At 48.2% G+C, this 15,195-nt stretch overlaps 5 protein-coding genes across 5 annotated transcripts; 4 read left to right on the forward strand and 1 right to left on the reverse strand.

Annotated features, from left to right (window-relative positions):
• Positions 1 to 446: 446 nt before the first annotated feature.
• N7447_005549 (uncharacterized protein) lies at positions 447 to 1,319 on the forward strand (the record flags this gene model as incomplete). The annotated part of the gene is made up of 1 exon (XM_057229811.1): positions 447 to 1,319. One exon carries the CDS (start codon positions 447 to 449, stop codon positions 1,317 to 1,319), a length of 873 nt encoding a protein of 290 aa, XP_057084901.1.
• Positions 1,320 to 2,545: 1,226 nt separating this feature from the next.
• On the forward strand, positions 2,546 to 2,743 carry N7447_005550 (Alpha/beta hydrolase fold-3; the record flags this gene model as incomplete). The annotated part of the gene is made up of 1 exon (XM_057229812.1): positions 2,546 to 2,743. One exon carries the CDS (start codon positions 2,546 to 2,548, stop codon positions 2,741 to 2,743), a length of 198 nt encoding a protein of 65 aa, XP_057084902.1.
• A 687-nt stretch (positions 2,744 to 3,430) lies between these two features.
• On the forward strand, positions 3,431 to 5,633 carry N7447_005551 (Alpha/beta hydrolase fold-3; the record flags this gene model as incomplete). Its single annotated transcript, XM_057229813.1, has 3 exons — positions 3,431 to 3,506; positions 3,562 to 3,893; positions 3,954 to 5,633. The coding sequence occupies 3 exons, from the start codon at positions 3,431 to 3,433 to the stop codon at positions 5,631 to 5,633; spliced, it is 2,088 nt and encodes a 695-aa protein (XP_057084903.1).
• A 1,676-nt stretch (positions 5,634 to 7,309) lies between these two features.
• Positions 7,310 to 9,704, reverse strand: N7447_005552 (uncharacterized protein; the record flags this gene model as incomplete). Its single annotated transcript, XM_057229814.1, has 4 exons — positions 7,310 to 8,345; positions 8,394 to 9,070; positions 9,160 to 9,271; positions 9,325 to 9,704. The coding sequence occupies 4 exons, from the start codon at positions 9,702 to 9,704 to the stop codon at positions 7,310 to 7,312; spliced, it is 2,205 nt and encodes a 734-aa protein (XP_057084904.1).
• Positions 9,705 to 11,249: 1,545 nt separating this feature from the next.
• On the forward strand, positions 11,250 to 15,186 carry N7447_005553 (C2 domain protein; the record flags this gene model as incomplete). Its single annotated transcript, XM_057229815.1, has 5 exons — positions 11,250 to 11,624; positions 11,677 to 11,712; positions 11,770 to 12,144; positions 12,200 to 13,687; positions 13,750 to 15,186. 5 exons carry the CDS (start codon positions 11,250 to 11,252, stop codon positions 15,184 to 15,186), a joined length of 3,711 nt encoding a protein of 1,236 aa, XP_057084905.1.
• Between the last annotated feature and the right edge of the window lie 9 nt (positions 15,187 to 15,195).

A 15,195-nucleotide genomic window follows, 5' to 3' on the forward strand; every position in this document is an offset into this window, starting at 1 on the left:
TGAGACCCTGATACAACTTACCGTGTCGACTCTTTATTGTCGAGGATAGCAAATGGATATCCATCCACATGGCTTACGAAATATCAAAGACAATGGAATGTCCATTGTCCCAGCCCTTCAAAGCATGGATATGTTACTATTTATGATCGAAATCCTAAGCTCGAGTCCAATCAAACACTGCATGGTTAAATTTAGCACTTTGATCTAGACGATGCTTTCAAGTCCAGCTCTTTCTCCATTGTTTATGGATCGCACTTTATGGAAAAGCGAAAGTCCAGTTCAAAGTACAGAGCCTATAAGTTCCTACATGCCCATCAAGTTCGCCTTGATAAATGGAGCCTGATACAGAGAAAGCAGCAATTCCCCTTGTTGGCCTTGGATTGATCTCACCCTCTTTACAGAAAGCTTCAGACCAATCTACATCCAGAATTGACAACATCTCTCCAATGTCACGCCCCAACGTTCTCAGATACGGCAGTCGACAAGCCTATGGCCGATTACTACAGCAATGGATCGAATCTCCAGAATCTGACCCGTCTGTGGCCGAATGTCCAATTCTATCTTCTACGCTAAAATTCAAGGATCTCAAGAAGTCCAAGCAACTGGAAATAGATATGGACACGAGCCCTTATATTCCCATCCAGATTGAACTCGAATTTGCAGAACTCGACATCATGGGACCGACGGGCGGGGCGTGGGAAAGGGTTGCCATAGATCAACCTGATGCTTCGCCAGACACTGAATACCCAGACATTCATACGTGGGAAGGGCACATTGCGCCTGGGGTCTTAATAGTTGAGGAAATTAAGAAAGCACCGGGTTTCTTCATGTCAGAAGTCTGTCACGCCATTTACCAGGAGCACTTCCCGATCGATACCTTGAAGTCTGTCTATTTTATCGACGTGTGCAATAAGGATACCCGTTCGTTTGTGATGAATGAGCTCTACAGCGAATCCAATGGCCTTGCTTGGCCAGATGATAAGATACGAGATTGGATACCTGGAACCGCGGAATTCGAGGCGCTGCTAGGGACAACACTTGGACGGACTATGGCACGTTTGATCTTGGGGGCCTTCAAACGTGGGACTCGGCGAGTCTCACGAATCAGGACCTTTCATTCATTTGATACATTGCAGATGCAGTTTTCCATTGAGGTTGAGCAGACTGATCCCACTGGTACCAAGATCGAACCCGATTCGGATCGTAGTACGGGCCCTGAGACAAGGTCAGCATCGCGCCGGAAAAATCTCGAATCGAAGAAGCACAAGCTGGACTTGGCTGAGACTAGACCGACGAAAATTCGGAGAACAGCCCCCTAAGTTGGACGCTTATGATTGGTGTTGCTAACCGTATCACTGTCCTTGTTATTTGTATTTTGGATGCTCTTGATTTTATTTGCTTATCAGATTATCTTTTGTGTCTAATGCTTTTCTGCTTTTCTGCTTTTCTGCTTCTCTAAATTTGTGATAACCCTTTTTTTCGATAATATTATAGATCACAATAAGATGCAATATTTGTAATTTACTCCTTTCCCAGGGTTGGAATGACCCTATATGTTGACTTTTCTCATAAAATCACCTCGTTATATATTAATACTAAAAATGACCAGAATAATATACCAGCAGATGGTCCAGCTCAAAGAAGAACAGGGTTGGCACACAGCGGACAGCGCGCCTTCCACTTTCAAATCCCAGTCTATAGGTTTCCGCTTCTGATTCTTCTTTCATCTTGCATGAGTGTATTTCAAAACAAAAAGTGGCTGATTGATCTAAGGGGCTTTCTTCCGCCGAGTCGGCGGGTCCGCCAACGCTATACTCAAAGCTCCCTGCACCGAGACGAGACCCAACAGAATCTCTTTCTTCCAAAATTCTAGCTATCTAGCTTGCAGGGATCTAGCTTTTAGTTTTTTGTGAACCCGACATTTTCTAATCGAGTTGAAAGAATTCGCGCTTCGCGCCCAATGGCTCCTTTGTCATTGGACCTGGGGATTGCCGTGGCCAAAGCCCGTAAGTAGCCAACGAGAGATCCGCGAAGTCGATGAAGCTAACGCTTATTGCAAGTTACATGTATTTGCCATTGCCATATGGATTGTCATCATTGCTCTGTTCCGTGGTCAACGGGGAGGCACACAGCCCCCAAGCATATTGTACTATCTTTTACGCGTGCCCTCTTTGAAAATGCATCTATGGAGCAGCTTCAGTGAGTGTAAATGTGAATAAACAGCAAGGATACTCAGATATATGCAGAACAACTGGTCTGACAAAAAGGAATCCTAAATGCACCCGACTTTCGCTCAAAAGAGTTACGAAGCCCACATGAAACAGTAAAAGACCCCTCTCAACATACTCATTCTCTCCAAAGGTACAACGTCATTCTGGCTAGGGAATCCTGCCGCCGAAAAGTTGATAATCTACTTCCCTAGTGGCGGTTACTGCCTCCTTGCGCTAGCGGCTTCAGTTATCTCGAGGCTCTCTGCGGACATGAAACAACATGGGGGAAGTATTGGCGTGTTATTAGTTGCCTATGAGCTTGCCACTCATGCCCGATGGCCTCGTCATTTACAACAGGTTTTGTCATTCCACGGTACGCCATCCAGACACTGGGAAAGCGACCGTCAGACATTGTTCTTCGCGGTGACTCGGCGGGCGCTCATCTTGCACTTGCGCCACTGTCACATCTTGCTCATCCGCATCCTCAGGTGGTCGTGCCAAATTTTCAGTGGATGAACCACTGGGAGAAATGAGGTTGTTCTCCCTTCGGGTTGACTTCAGAACTGATCACGCGAACTCCAGTGAAAATTCGGACAGAGATATTATTTCCACTAAGGCTTTGAAGATCTGGGCTCAGATCTTCCTCGGGCAGATTGTGGAAGATGAGTACAACTGCCCTGTCAAAGCCCCAGGGGGCTGGTGGAGAGATCTTCCCGTTTCAAGAATCTTTGTTGGCGCAGGAGACGACGGCCTGTTGGATCCAATTAGGCAGACGGCCGCGAAGATGAAGATTAAATGATCTTCACAAGATTCGTATTTAATCTAACAGTTTGTCGTCCCCAGGCCGAACTCCCCGACGTGAGCATTAGTATTGTGCCGCGAGAATTCCACGTCGATCCAATCACAGACTTCGCTTTGAAGATACCCCCTGGTTTGCAGTTCAAGGCGATGGCATCATGGTTGAACCAGGCCACGGGATGAAAGACACGGAATGAAAGATGAAGACACTGCATTTAATTGCATCTCATAATCTGTAGAGGCGGTCAGGTAGCGCCAACTCAGACAGGTTTGGGGCTTTGTTTGACGTGTCGACACATCAACACCCAGTGTCCTTGATATTCCAATATTGACTGCACAACTTATATGACATAATTTCAATCCAGATTCTTACAGTGGCACTCGTGTTTTATCTGAATAGATCTTTTTTTTTTGGCTCCGAGATGAGCTCGATCCATCCACAGGCGGGTGATCAGCCTCGGAAGAAGATCCGAAAGGGGACCCGCAGTTGCTGGCAATGTACAGGAGCCCCCTTACTTGAAATGATTTATCCCTAACGATCTTTTTTTTTAAGGCAAACATCGCAAAGTCCGCTGCGATTTTGCATCTGATAGCGACCAAAGCTGCAGAGAATGTCTTGCCCGGGGACTTCCATGTCGCAGCCAAGAATTCCCGGAACCTGAGAACCCCCGCGATTCGGACCGCACACACCTGAATGAACGGATGGCTCGTGTGGAGACCCTGTTGGAGAAGCTTCTGATACGAGTCGATGGAAATAATGGGAATGGGAACAATCAATATTGTGACTCGAAATCATCCATGGAATCCAGCCCTGAATCGAGTCCCCCGACCGTGACCCCAGGTGCGGACAAGGTGATAATTTCGTCTTTTTTTAACAACCAAGCGGTTAGTGTGATAATTCCCATCAGTCCACAATGCCTCTATCTCGTGCTTACTCATGAATAGCTAGGTTTCGAACAATCAGATACCGCTGCGCCCGACCATGCGCCATATGGCACAATTAACCGGGACTGGGAGAGACTGCGCCGCGATCTGATAGCCTTGATACCCTCCCAGGAGGCATTAAAAATTATATCAGAGGCCAGCAGTAGCTGGTGGCTTATGCGCGTACAGTTCTTCGAAGACTACGATCAATCATTGCTTTCGTCCTCGGTGGAAACCCTGCAAACCAGCCACCCGGCTGTAGTTGGTAAAGCCATTTTGTGGATTGCACTTTGTCTCCAACAACTCCCTTCGGAGTGTGATTTGCCCTCCCTCGGCCTTTCTTGCCTGCCATCGGTCTTGGTCGAAGAATGCCTCACCCGTGTTTCCACATTGGTCTGCGCTGATGACTCTATCGTCAGTTGTATTGACGGGCTCGAGTGCTTGATTCTGCAAGGGTTGCTTTTTAGCAATGACGGGAAGCTTCGAAGTGCATGGCTTTCTACTCGTCGAGCCGCAGATATCGCCCAGGTAATCGGGTTCCACCGTGCTGAACCAGCTACCCATGAAAGCGCCGAGTTCCAAAATCGGGCTAGGTCAGTCTGGGGACACATCCTGATGATTGACAGACATTTTTCACTGATCCTCGGAGTGCATGGAGCTATCTCCAATACGGCAATAGATCTATATCAATCCAACCCAAGCGACGCTCAAGATTTGCCCGTTCACAATGCATCCGCTCTGAATCCGCTTGCTCGGATAGCTGGATCAATCATTGACCGTAATCAGGTCTTCACAGAAGTCACTCCGGCTATGGTACAAATGACACAAGTCATCGATGCGGAACTTCAATCGTTCACGCCCCCTCCTTTAATGTCACCCGACAATATTCCGCCAGGCAAGTCTATCAAGCGGTGCAATTGTTTCCTCGAGCTTCACTATCGGCTATGGTACTACCAGCTCATGGTGTGGCTACACCTGCCTCTCCTACTAGCGTCAGGTACTGATAACTCCTATGAATATAATCGGAAAACCTGTCTCCAAGCCTGCCGCCACTGCATCAGTTGCTATGACAATATCCGGCGCACCACGGAAAGTGGGTTTGACTCGAAGGTTCTTCATTTCCAAGCCTTTGCTACGGCAATGGCAATCATTATCAATAGACTCGGGCCATTTGGCCCGCAAGACTTTGACAAAGAAGACCACTTTGCTATCGACCGGGTTGAGGCTGTTCTAGAGCAATTATCGAACACCGTTCCTCCAGACAAGATCGCAACTCGAGGGTTGCACGTCTTGAAGACTATTATGGCGATAGGAATTGGGACCGAACTCCCGCGATTTGACGCGTCAGAAGGACACCAATACCAGAATGGAAGGCTTAGTCGCATCAAGCTTGATATTCCCTTTTTCGGCCGGGTACACCTCGAACGTCGTTCCTTCACCGACCAATCATCTAAAAGCTTTGCTGTGCCCAGCACCGTTCCTGGGCAATACTACCCATCATCTTCAAGAATGCTCACAATCCAGGAACCCGGTTATACAATTGAGCAGGTTGCCGAAACAGCCCAACTGGCGGATGACAATTTGTTTTTTGACCCGAGTACCGAGTTTTGGGCTTTCAACTCTCAATTCACGTTTCAGCCTCCATTTTTGGCTGATTCTAATTTCAACTGGGATAATTGGGGGATGAATGTGGGAGTATGACGAGACCGCGTGCATGTAGAGCAGGTTTGCGCTGATGCCAGCCCTGTGTTCTTGTCTTTATTTTGGTGTTGCGACTTATCTCTTTTTGGTTGTATATGGAGTATTCTTGGATTCTTTCGATGTACCTTGAATGGTCCTGCTTTGGATAGATATCTTGATCTGACAAGCAACAACGCCACTTTGATTGGCCTCTTATTAATCCAATTCTTTTCTTTCCTAATTGACTTTCCCTCCATCGGAAATGGGATTCTTTGACTAAGGATGATAAATCCGGGGCGAAAGGTTCACACCAATTGTACTTGGAACTCTGATAAACATGGAGGTCCTTATTTAGGACGCTCATCGAATGGCACTACATATTGAATACCCCCGCAGCCCACTTTAACATCCCACCCACTGTTTTTCTATGCGTTCAACCCCATGTCACGGTTCGAAACTCCGAGGAGATGAACTGTACCAGAGTGAAAGGACTTGTGTGAGGTTGTCTGTGTAAGTGTGAAGTCGACTAATAGCCCGGGTATGTCAGATTACTACCCTATTTCACACTCCTTAAGCTAGCCCTATGCGGCATAATGATATATGATTGACCCCGTAGGTCCCCACTAAGTCAATAGAATGGCATTGTAACTTCACCCCTTGTTAATGTATGTTTGTTTAAAGACACTAAATACGTAAACACCATAATCAGTTGGCTATAAATCATGTCATTATGCGAGATATGTGCAGTGAAAGGGAAGATGATATGCTAAACTATACAGGTATCGTAGAGGGTGAGTGAGGGCTAGGTTCAAGAAGAATCGGGGGATAAATATTCAATGACAGACGGGTCTGACTGAATCATATTGAGGACTGGGTCTGTTATGTATGCTCTACGAACTCCGTATATTAGTAAGAAGTATCGTTAGAGTGTGCCCAAGTGTGTGAAGAAGACACGTACGAAAAGCCCCTTGCGATCATATCCGGAAATCGGTTTGTGACGGAGCCACCTCCTTCGTGGATTTGTTGCATGTAGACATTGATCTGCTCAGTCGGCACCGAGTCTTGAAATGTTACCTATGCTTGTTAGTAGGGTTCATGGGAGAAAGAGAGAGAAGGGGGTTTTACGATATATTTCGGGGCCATTTTGGCCTGCCTAATGGGTACGGATTTGAGGGAAGTCGAGACTTGGGGTAACATTTCATGATTAGCTTGTCTCTATATAGGCATTTGAACGTTGACGTCATTCATTATATGGGCCTCGTTTTGGAACGCCCGGGGCCCCCGGGCCTCCGGGTAACAGGTGGCAATATACCTTGTACGCTAGAAACCAATCGCTTCTGGGGGCTGTGTATTTCCCTATTGCACATTTCCAAAATTCGAAGGAATAATATTCATATTTTGCCTTGGTCGTGTTTCGAGTTCCCGGGTTATTGCCGTCAATATACACCAATCGGCGATATTCCATTCACAAAATGAGATCTACACCCGCTCTACGGCATCATGCAACAACTATCTAATTAGTCACACACTAGCTTGCTGGTTTTTGAACTCCCATATATATAGTTCTATCTGAAACAGAGGAATGACACGCTGGGTGATCGCAAAAGACATCAAGGATGGATGTTGTATACGTGAGCGAAACAGAAAGAAGGGACAAAGAGAGACAGGGCGATCCGGGGCACGATGGCCGAGAGATCTTATTTTAAAATTTCCGATCCTTGGGACGACAGGAGCTCAGTGAAGTTAGTCCAAGCTCGCTTGAAAGAAGGATCCCTGGTGGAACACTCAGTCAACCATCGCAGAGCCTTCTGGACTCTTTCGACTGACTCATTTCTTTCGCTAGCACCCATTTTATCCCGGCCGAGCAACTGCGTTATGAGTACTACGGTGCTCTGCGTGAGATAATGGAGAGCACACCACCAAGGTGAGCAACTCAAGAGCCAGGAGATGTTTGGTTCATTGGGTAAGAGATCAAGCATTTGGCCTGCTGAATTGAGACAAATCATTGTCATTGGGGTATCAATACCAGTGGTATAGTCTTCACCGCTGGTATAAGAACGGAAGGCAGGCTGTGAAATGACAAGTTTGGTCGAATAGTATTGAAACGCCAAACTTGTCCGCTGACGGACAAAAGCTCGGTCGACTTTGGTTTCGGTGAAACGATAAGTCGTAGGGAGCCGAGCGAACCAGTTGTCAGCAGCGCTGTTGAGCGATGCCATGGCCAGTTCGGTGTCGTTGCGTGGTTTTCGTCCCGCTTCGGGAGAATACAAGATCTCGATTGCTTGTCTCATTACGGCTGCCAAGTCAATGGAATAAAGTAAGTATAATGAGACGTTAGCCTGCAGCTGCTGGGTGGGTGAGTCCCGTTGAGCCGTGGACTGTAAAGAAAGCGAAACGGCTAAACGGTCGTTCGGTTCAGTCGCAGGGTCGCAGGAGAGTAGAGAAGCCATGAGGCGGGCTCTGGATTGATTGTCCAAGATAAGCCTCATCACATGCTCATCGCGAAAGTCTTCCTCCTTGTAAGGCACCGGCAAAGGGGTTGTGCAGTGTTCCTGCTGAATTCTGGGCATGCGTCCAGTCATTACACCGAGCAGGATGTCCAACATGTACAGCGCCCACCATAGCCTGTATCTGGTTTCTTTGGACACGTGTGTGATGCTGGGGCTTTCGCTACGAAGGTGAATTCCCATCGCGATCGCCGACTGAATTGCAATACCGCATGTTCTCCATGCCCTAAACCGACATCAGTGGACAAGTAAAGGCTCGCGGTATTCGACCTACCTATTGGGCTGTCCGATGGAAAGCAAATAAAGTGATATTAGCCCCTCTACCTGAGTTTGCTGCAGGTTGGGATTGTCCAATAGCGCACCCTCGCCCATGCTTAACCGCTGGGCACGGGAAAAGTACACCGTGTGGCTACTGTGATTCTGCTGGGATTGTTCTCCGGAAAGCTCAGAATGCCTTGCAGCGATCGAAAACACCATATTCAATAACGCCATCCACTTGTTTCCAGGATGCGTTGTTGAGTTTGAATAAAATGAGCGACACTGGCTTAGAAAAATTTCTTTGCCGACGACGGGAAAGGAGGCGTGCGCAACTTGGAAGTATCGATCCACCAGTTCATCGGCGACCAGTTGTGGGGGATATGCGAAGACATCCAGGTCGTCTATCGGTGGTACTCCGGCATCATCCATGAAGAATCCACAGGACGAAACTGATGGACGGGCTGATTCCTCAAATTGGCCATCTGGGTTGGAAATTGGCTGACTGATCAAGCACCTAAGCCTGTATAACCATGCGGTTGCCGAATGTTCTCCTACGAAGCCAATCGCTTGCAGTGACATGTCTCCGTTAAAGTCCTCCAGGGTGTGATCCGCGTAGAAAAGTGTTGGGGTTGACGAGTCTGTCTCGTCTGGTATTTTGGCGACGGTCGGCGATGAAGGGGTAATATTAGCTATCTGTTGGTTGTTAGACTGATCAGCCCGATCAAGAGTTCTAGTTTCGGTCGACTGGATGATGGAGTCCTTGTTTTTTTTTTTTAACTGACTTTTGCGAGAGCTTGGTCGACGGTTTTGGCCAGCTCGATGTCGAATTTGGGATAAATATCGCGGACAAGAGATTCGTATTGCTGGAGTTGGGTTGTCATGGCTGTAAGTTGTCTGAATGCTAGGGGTAAGTATTTTGGGTGACCATATCTAGGACAATCACAGACCTGGCATTTCTCTCCCGTTTCCTGTCGACATAGACACAAAGGACATTGGCTTCCTCGCAGCGGAGGCAAGAAGGTCGATGGCCAGAACACTTGTTTTTCTGTTTGCGACAATTGTGGCATGCTCGACTAACTCGGCCATTATTGCTTACAAGTGGAAGGTCAAGTCGAGGAATGGCCACTTTGGCGTTCACTGGCTGTTCCACTATGACCCGGGGCGTGCTCCTGGGATAGCATGTTCCGAAAACCGTCCAGTCAGGTCGGGTCAAAGGTGAGACCTCTTCATTCTCAGCCGCAGCTGTGTCGTAGGTGATTGGATCCTTTTCACCTTGGACAGATGGATGGGGTTCAGACTGCCAAGCGTGATCAAGTGGCCCGCTCATTGCGACTTCGCAGCCCGCTAGTCATTGTCAGTGTTGAGTTATAAGCGAGAACACAAAAGTTGCGACAGACCAGATAGTACGCTTGTGGGGGATGGCTCGGGAAGAAAAGCCCCTCAGGGAAATAAATATCCCTGCCGGTGGATTTTGAAGGCTGGAGTATAGCTTGCAACAGGACTATTTTGGCAAACGAATTCGAAGCTGTGATTGGCAGGCTATGGCTGCCGGCTCAATTCGCTCGGTGCTATTGGTTGGTGTACCGAATGAAAAGCCCGGCCCCCTGGCTAGATTTCAAGGCATGAACATGTTGATGCTTCATATATTTTGGGCTATATACCAATCCGAACTTGACTATAATGGAAGTGGTTCATTCTACATCAAATAGAATTGAAGTTCAAAATATCTTCAACGCCAGGCCTCAATGTTTATAGTGCTTTGTACAGCTCTAAAGAGAAATCCATTCACCACATATTTACTATATTCAATATGATCTCTCTATTTTTTTTAAAAAAATGTGTTGTATGCATATGGTGAATCGAGATTTTTTGATATTCATACCATGCACATCAATAATTACTTCCAGGTGGGAACTAACCGGTTCAAGTAGTCTCAGCTGTGCCGATCTAGGAAAGTCATCACGCTTTGGATCTCCTTTCTAGGTCTTGGCTTATATATGGAGATAGCGGTCTATGGTCCCGAGAAAAAAAAAAAGCCTGCCAGACCCACAGTCTACCCGACGGCAGGGGATTGCCGTAAGTCAGATTTTGCTCGGCCAATGAACGATGCAGCTCAAAATCTGCAATGGGACCGTTTCAGGATTTGGGCCTATGTCTTGCTCAGGTGACTTGAAAGCCTGAACGCTTTGAATTTCAATTTTCTGCTCCGGCGTCTAGTGCCAAGATAACGCCCATAGTGGCGTAGGTGTGCGTCCTGGCTCCCGAGTTCCAGCTTCTTATTATTCGCTCCAGGCCTATGTGGTTCATCTTTTGTCTTTATTCATCTCTATAAAGTACTTTGTCGATTATTCACTACGATGACATCATATACTACATATATGTAAAGTATCGCATTCAGCTGACATTCATCCCTGTAGCCTTAGGAAACAAAGCATGAATATATAATGAAAGTCTCAAACTGAAGAACTTCAGTTTCAGTGTGGTATGGACAGCTAGACCAACTGGCCTGGATAAAGAGCTGTGAACGCCAAGACCCGCAGCGTAGGGGGCCATTGACATCAAATGTGGGGTAATAAGGGTATGTAAATAGGTACGTAGTACCTAGCATGTCTAGTTATATGCGACAGATATATCATAGGTGAGTTCTTGGACTACGACTGGGTAATATCGTCATAGCCATTTCCTGATCGATGACGTAGCCCTGGGGAAGCTGCCATGCCGATCATGAAATTCCTACTTTGTATATTTTTCCCTTCAAATTTTTTGTCCTTGATTCTCATGATGAGAAGGTACATTCTTCTTCTACGTACGGTCAATTCAAATTAAGAGAAGAGAAAGCTTAACCTGACTCATTTCCTTCCCAACCTCCAAGATGGCTACAGGCCAGAAATCTAACGCTCCCCAGAGCCGTCGGGTCGGGGAGCATTGGAGTGGTAACAATCCAATTCCAACCATCCATCACTTTATGGAACATATCGATGCCGAGAAGAAGGAACGCGATCGCAGGATAGACGAAGAAAATAGAGCCAAGAAAGAGAAGGCTGCACATGAAAAGGCGCAACAGGCGTCGGGGAAACAACCAGAACAAGCAGATCAAAAAGATCAAAAATATGGCGATGCTGTCGCTCATAAGCCACGCGAGGTCTCCGAGGCCAAGATGCGTACCGTGACAGACCCCACCACGGGCAAGGACATCGGCGTTGAAGACCTAGACGAGACAGCTATGGACGCTGTCACGAATCCAATGGTATGTGGGATGATCTTGGACAAATTATGAAAGGAGTCTAATCCCTTCGCAGTTGACAGTTCCGAATGCAAATCTTGGGAAACCCACGGTAAGTTGTCTGTATAGAATATCGGCCATCGGGACATATCACTGACATGTATATCAGGACGTTCAAACAAGTGCCGATCAAGATCTTGCAGAGTATAAAGAAAAGCAAGACATCACTGCACCCCCCGATCCCATCGCCGAAGGCACAACCTCCGATGTTCCGATTCGAGGAGAGAAGACGAATGTGCTGTTCCACCCCACACCAACTGTCTCATATCAGCCCATGCTTGATTCATTGCAAAAGCGTGCCACGGCCCTTTGCATAGGGATACCTATTGCCATAATAGTACTGGGGCGGATGTTCGGAGGATCTCTTTGGGGCCTTATTCCCTTGGCCGCATGCATCACGAGTGGCGTATGGTTATGGATGCAGGAAGTTATTCGCAGCGGTCGAGCAATGGAGTGGAGCAGTGAACAGCTTCGTGGCAAGATGGTAAGTCTCGCTCGTATGATCTTGTGGATGAATTGAAATACTCACACCTCACAAGGCCACTGCCAATCTCCTTCCCGAATCCGTCGAGTGGATGAACAGTTTCCTCGCCATTATATGGGGACTCGTCAACCCAGAGATGTTGACGCCTGTGGCCGACACAATCGAAGATATCATGCAAGTCTCTGCACCCAAGGTTGTAGAGAATGTTCGAATTGCAGAAATCGACCAGGGCGACAACCCACTACGAATTCTGAGCATGCGGGCTCTTCCCGACGATCATGTACAGGATTTGAAGGAAAACATCCGCGAGGAAAACATCAAGAACAAGGACCCACAGGAAGCGGCTGCTGCTGAGGAAGGAGCGAGTTATTACAACATGGAAGCCTCCTTTGCCTATCACGCAAAGCCAACTGGTCAGTCTACTTCGGCAAAAGCACGCAATATGCACATGCAACTGGTCTTCTATCTGGGAATTCGAGGCTTGTTTGGTGTACCGTTTCCCGTGTTCGTGGAGCTGATCGAACTCGTCGGAACTGTCCGCATGCGCTTCCAAATGATGCCCGAAGCACCATTCATGAAGGATGTGACTTTCACTCTAGTCGGTATTCCTCACGTTAGGGCTGGCTGCATGCCAATGTTCCGAACGGGAGTGAATGTCCTCAACTTACCCTTGATCTCCAACTTTGTCAACTCCGCTATTAGTACCGCGTGTGGCATGTTTGCAGCCCCCAAGTCAATGACCATGGATCTTGGCATGATGTTGACAGGAGATGACATCCACAAAGATACTATGGCTCTTGGTGTGTTGTGGATTCGCATTCACCGCGCTGTCGGTTTGAGCAAACAGGATACTCGCGGAAGTGAGGGTGGTGGTAGTGATCCGTACATCAACTTGTCCTTCTCAAAATACGGCAAGCCTATGTATTGTACCCGTGTGATTACGGATGACCTAAACCCTATTTGGGAGGAGACTGCTGCCCTTCTTGTGACACCGGAACTGATCAAGGCCGATGAAAACTTGAGCATCGAGCTCTGGGACTCTGACCGCAACACAGCGGATGACATTGTCGGCAAGGTCGAACTACCTATCCGTGAGATGCTTCAGCATCCCAGTCATATGTATCCCCAGGTGTCAAAGCTTCAGGGTATGGATCAGGGCACTGAAATGCCCGGTCAGCTGCATTGGGAAGTTGGATACTTCGGGAAACCAAAACTCCGCCCCGAGCTGCGTACCGATGGCAAGAAGAAAGACCTTCCCAAAAACCTAAAAGGCGATCCGACTTTCGAAGATGAAAAGGGAACCATCAACAACGACGAAGAGGATGCCGTTATGCATACACCACCTGATCCAATCTGGCCCAGCGGTATCGTGCACATTGTGGTGCACCAGATCGTCAACCTTCAGCTTGCCAACATTAAAGGTAGTGATGGGAACCGTAAGGGCAAGGAGTATGAGCCGGCGAAGCCATATGGTGAGAACACAGAGGAGCAGGGTGAAGATCTTCCAACAAGTTACTGCAAGGTTATGTTGAACGATCAACTGGTACGTATTTGCAGATACATACCCCTCAACTCCAAATCCCGGATACTAACAGCATATTTCAGGTATATCGCACTCGTGCCAAGGCTGTGAGCTCCAAGCCTATTTTCAACGCAGGAACTGAACGATTTGTCCGCGACTGGCGCTCAGCCGTCGTGACCATCACCGTCCGAGACCAACGCTATCGCGAGCACGACCCCATTCTTGGTGTGGTTCCCCTCAAGCTGTCCGACATTCTTCAAACTAGCTCACAGGTGACCCGCTGGTATCCCCTCGATGGTGGTATTGGGTTTGGACGCATCCGTATTTCTCTTTTGTTCCGCCATGTGGAGACCAAGTTGCCACCTTCCATGCTTGGTTGGGATGTTGGCACCTTTGAATTTGCTGGACAAAATATCACCGCCAAGGGCTATGGTCGACACACTAAGATCAAGCTGCGCACCGGTGGCAGCGTTGGCAAGATTACCCGGCACAAGTGTCACTTAAATAACAGTGATGCAGAATTCGACATCTCCGATGAGACTTTCCGTGACTCGCTGCGCATGCCTGTGAAGCACCGATACCGGTCCCCAATTGTATTCGAGTTCCATAATCCGGGCAAGCGAGGCGCAGCAGCATACGCTGTTTTGTGGCTTCAACATATCGTTGATAACGAGGAAACAGACATCGACCTTCCCATCTGGACGACAAAGATGGGTGCTCGCTTGACACAAAATTACGTCACCGAGGAGAACTGGAAGGCCAAGGAAATACCCGGACTCGAGGACTTGACGGAGGTAGGACGTCTACAATTCCGATGCAAGTTCTCGCCGGGCATTGACGAATCGCACGAGCGGTTCGTGGTTGACAACGACTCCCGAGAAACCTTCGAGACCTGGGAAGCGTGTTTGTCACAAGGTGTCCGTTCCCGCGCCGTGAATGTCGAAGTTCCCGCCGAAGTGCAAGAGAAACATGAGCAGTCATTGATCGACGGACGGGACGTGTTGAAAAAAGCTTCGCCCTCCGAGCGTCAGCGGTGGATCGACCACCACGGCGAAGACTGGAGTGGTGCATTTGGTCAAGACCCACGTGCCTTCACTGATTCCATCGGACGCAAGGTCGCTGAGCCTGGCCGGGACGAACCTCCCAATGACCCGTACACCCCTCCCCCTCTCAAGGATCACGCTTCTCATCGGTCCAGTTTCCAAAGTGAAGATTACCATGACGAGGAAACCTCGGGATCAGATGACGAACTCGAGTCCTTGTCTAATGGACCCTCGACAATCAGTGGCGGTACTGAAAATGGGCTATCTGCGGCACAAGCCAATATGAGTACCAGCCAGATCAACAGGGCGAATAAACACAGTGAGCAGCGACAGCAGCGTGGTCTTATGCAGTGGAAGCCTGCGCGGAATGCTGCTTTTGCCAAAAATGAGGCAAAGTATGCGCTCCGGAAGATGAAGAAGAAGGTCGGGGCGGGTGGTCTCACTGGTCGCGAGCCAGATATCGAGACGGAGACTTAACGACATATG

The sequence above is a fragment of the Penicillium robsamsonii genome, assembly GCF_028829455.1.
Source record: "Penicillium robsamsonii strain IBT 29466 chromosome Unknown utg000003l_segment0_segment0, whole genome shotgun sequence".
NCBI lineage: Eukaryota > Fungi > Ascomycota > Eurotiomycetes > Eurotiales > Aspergillaceae > Penicillium > Penicillium robsamsonii.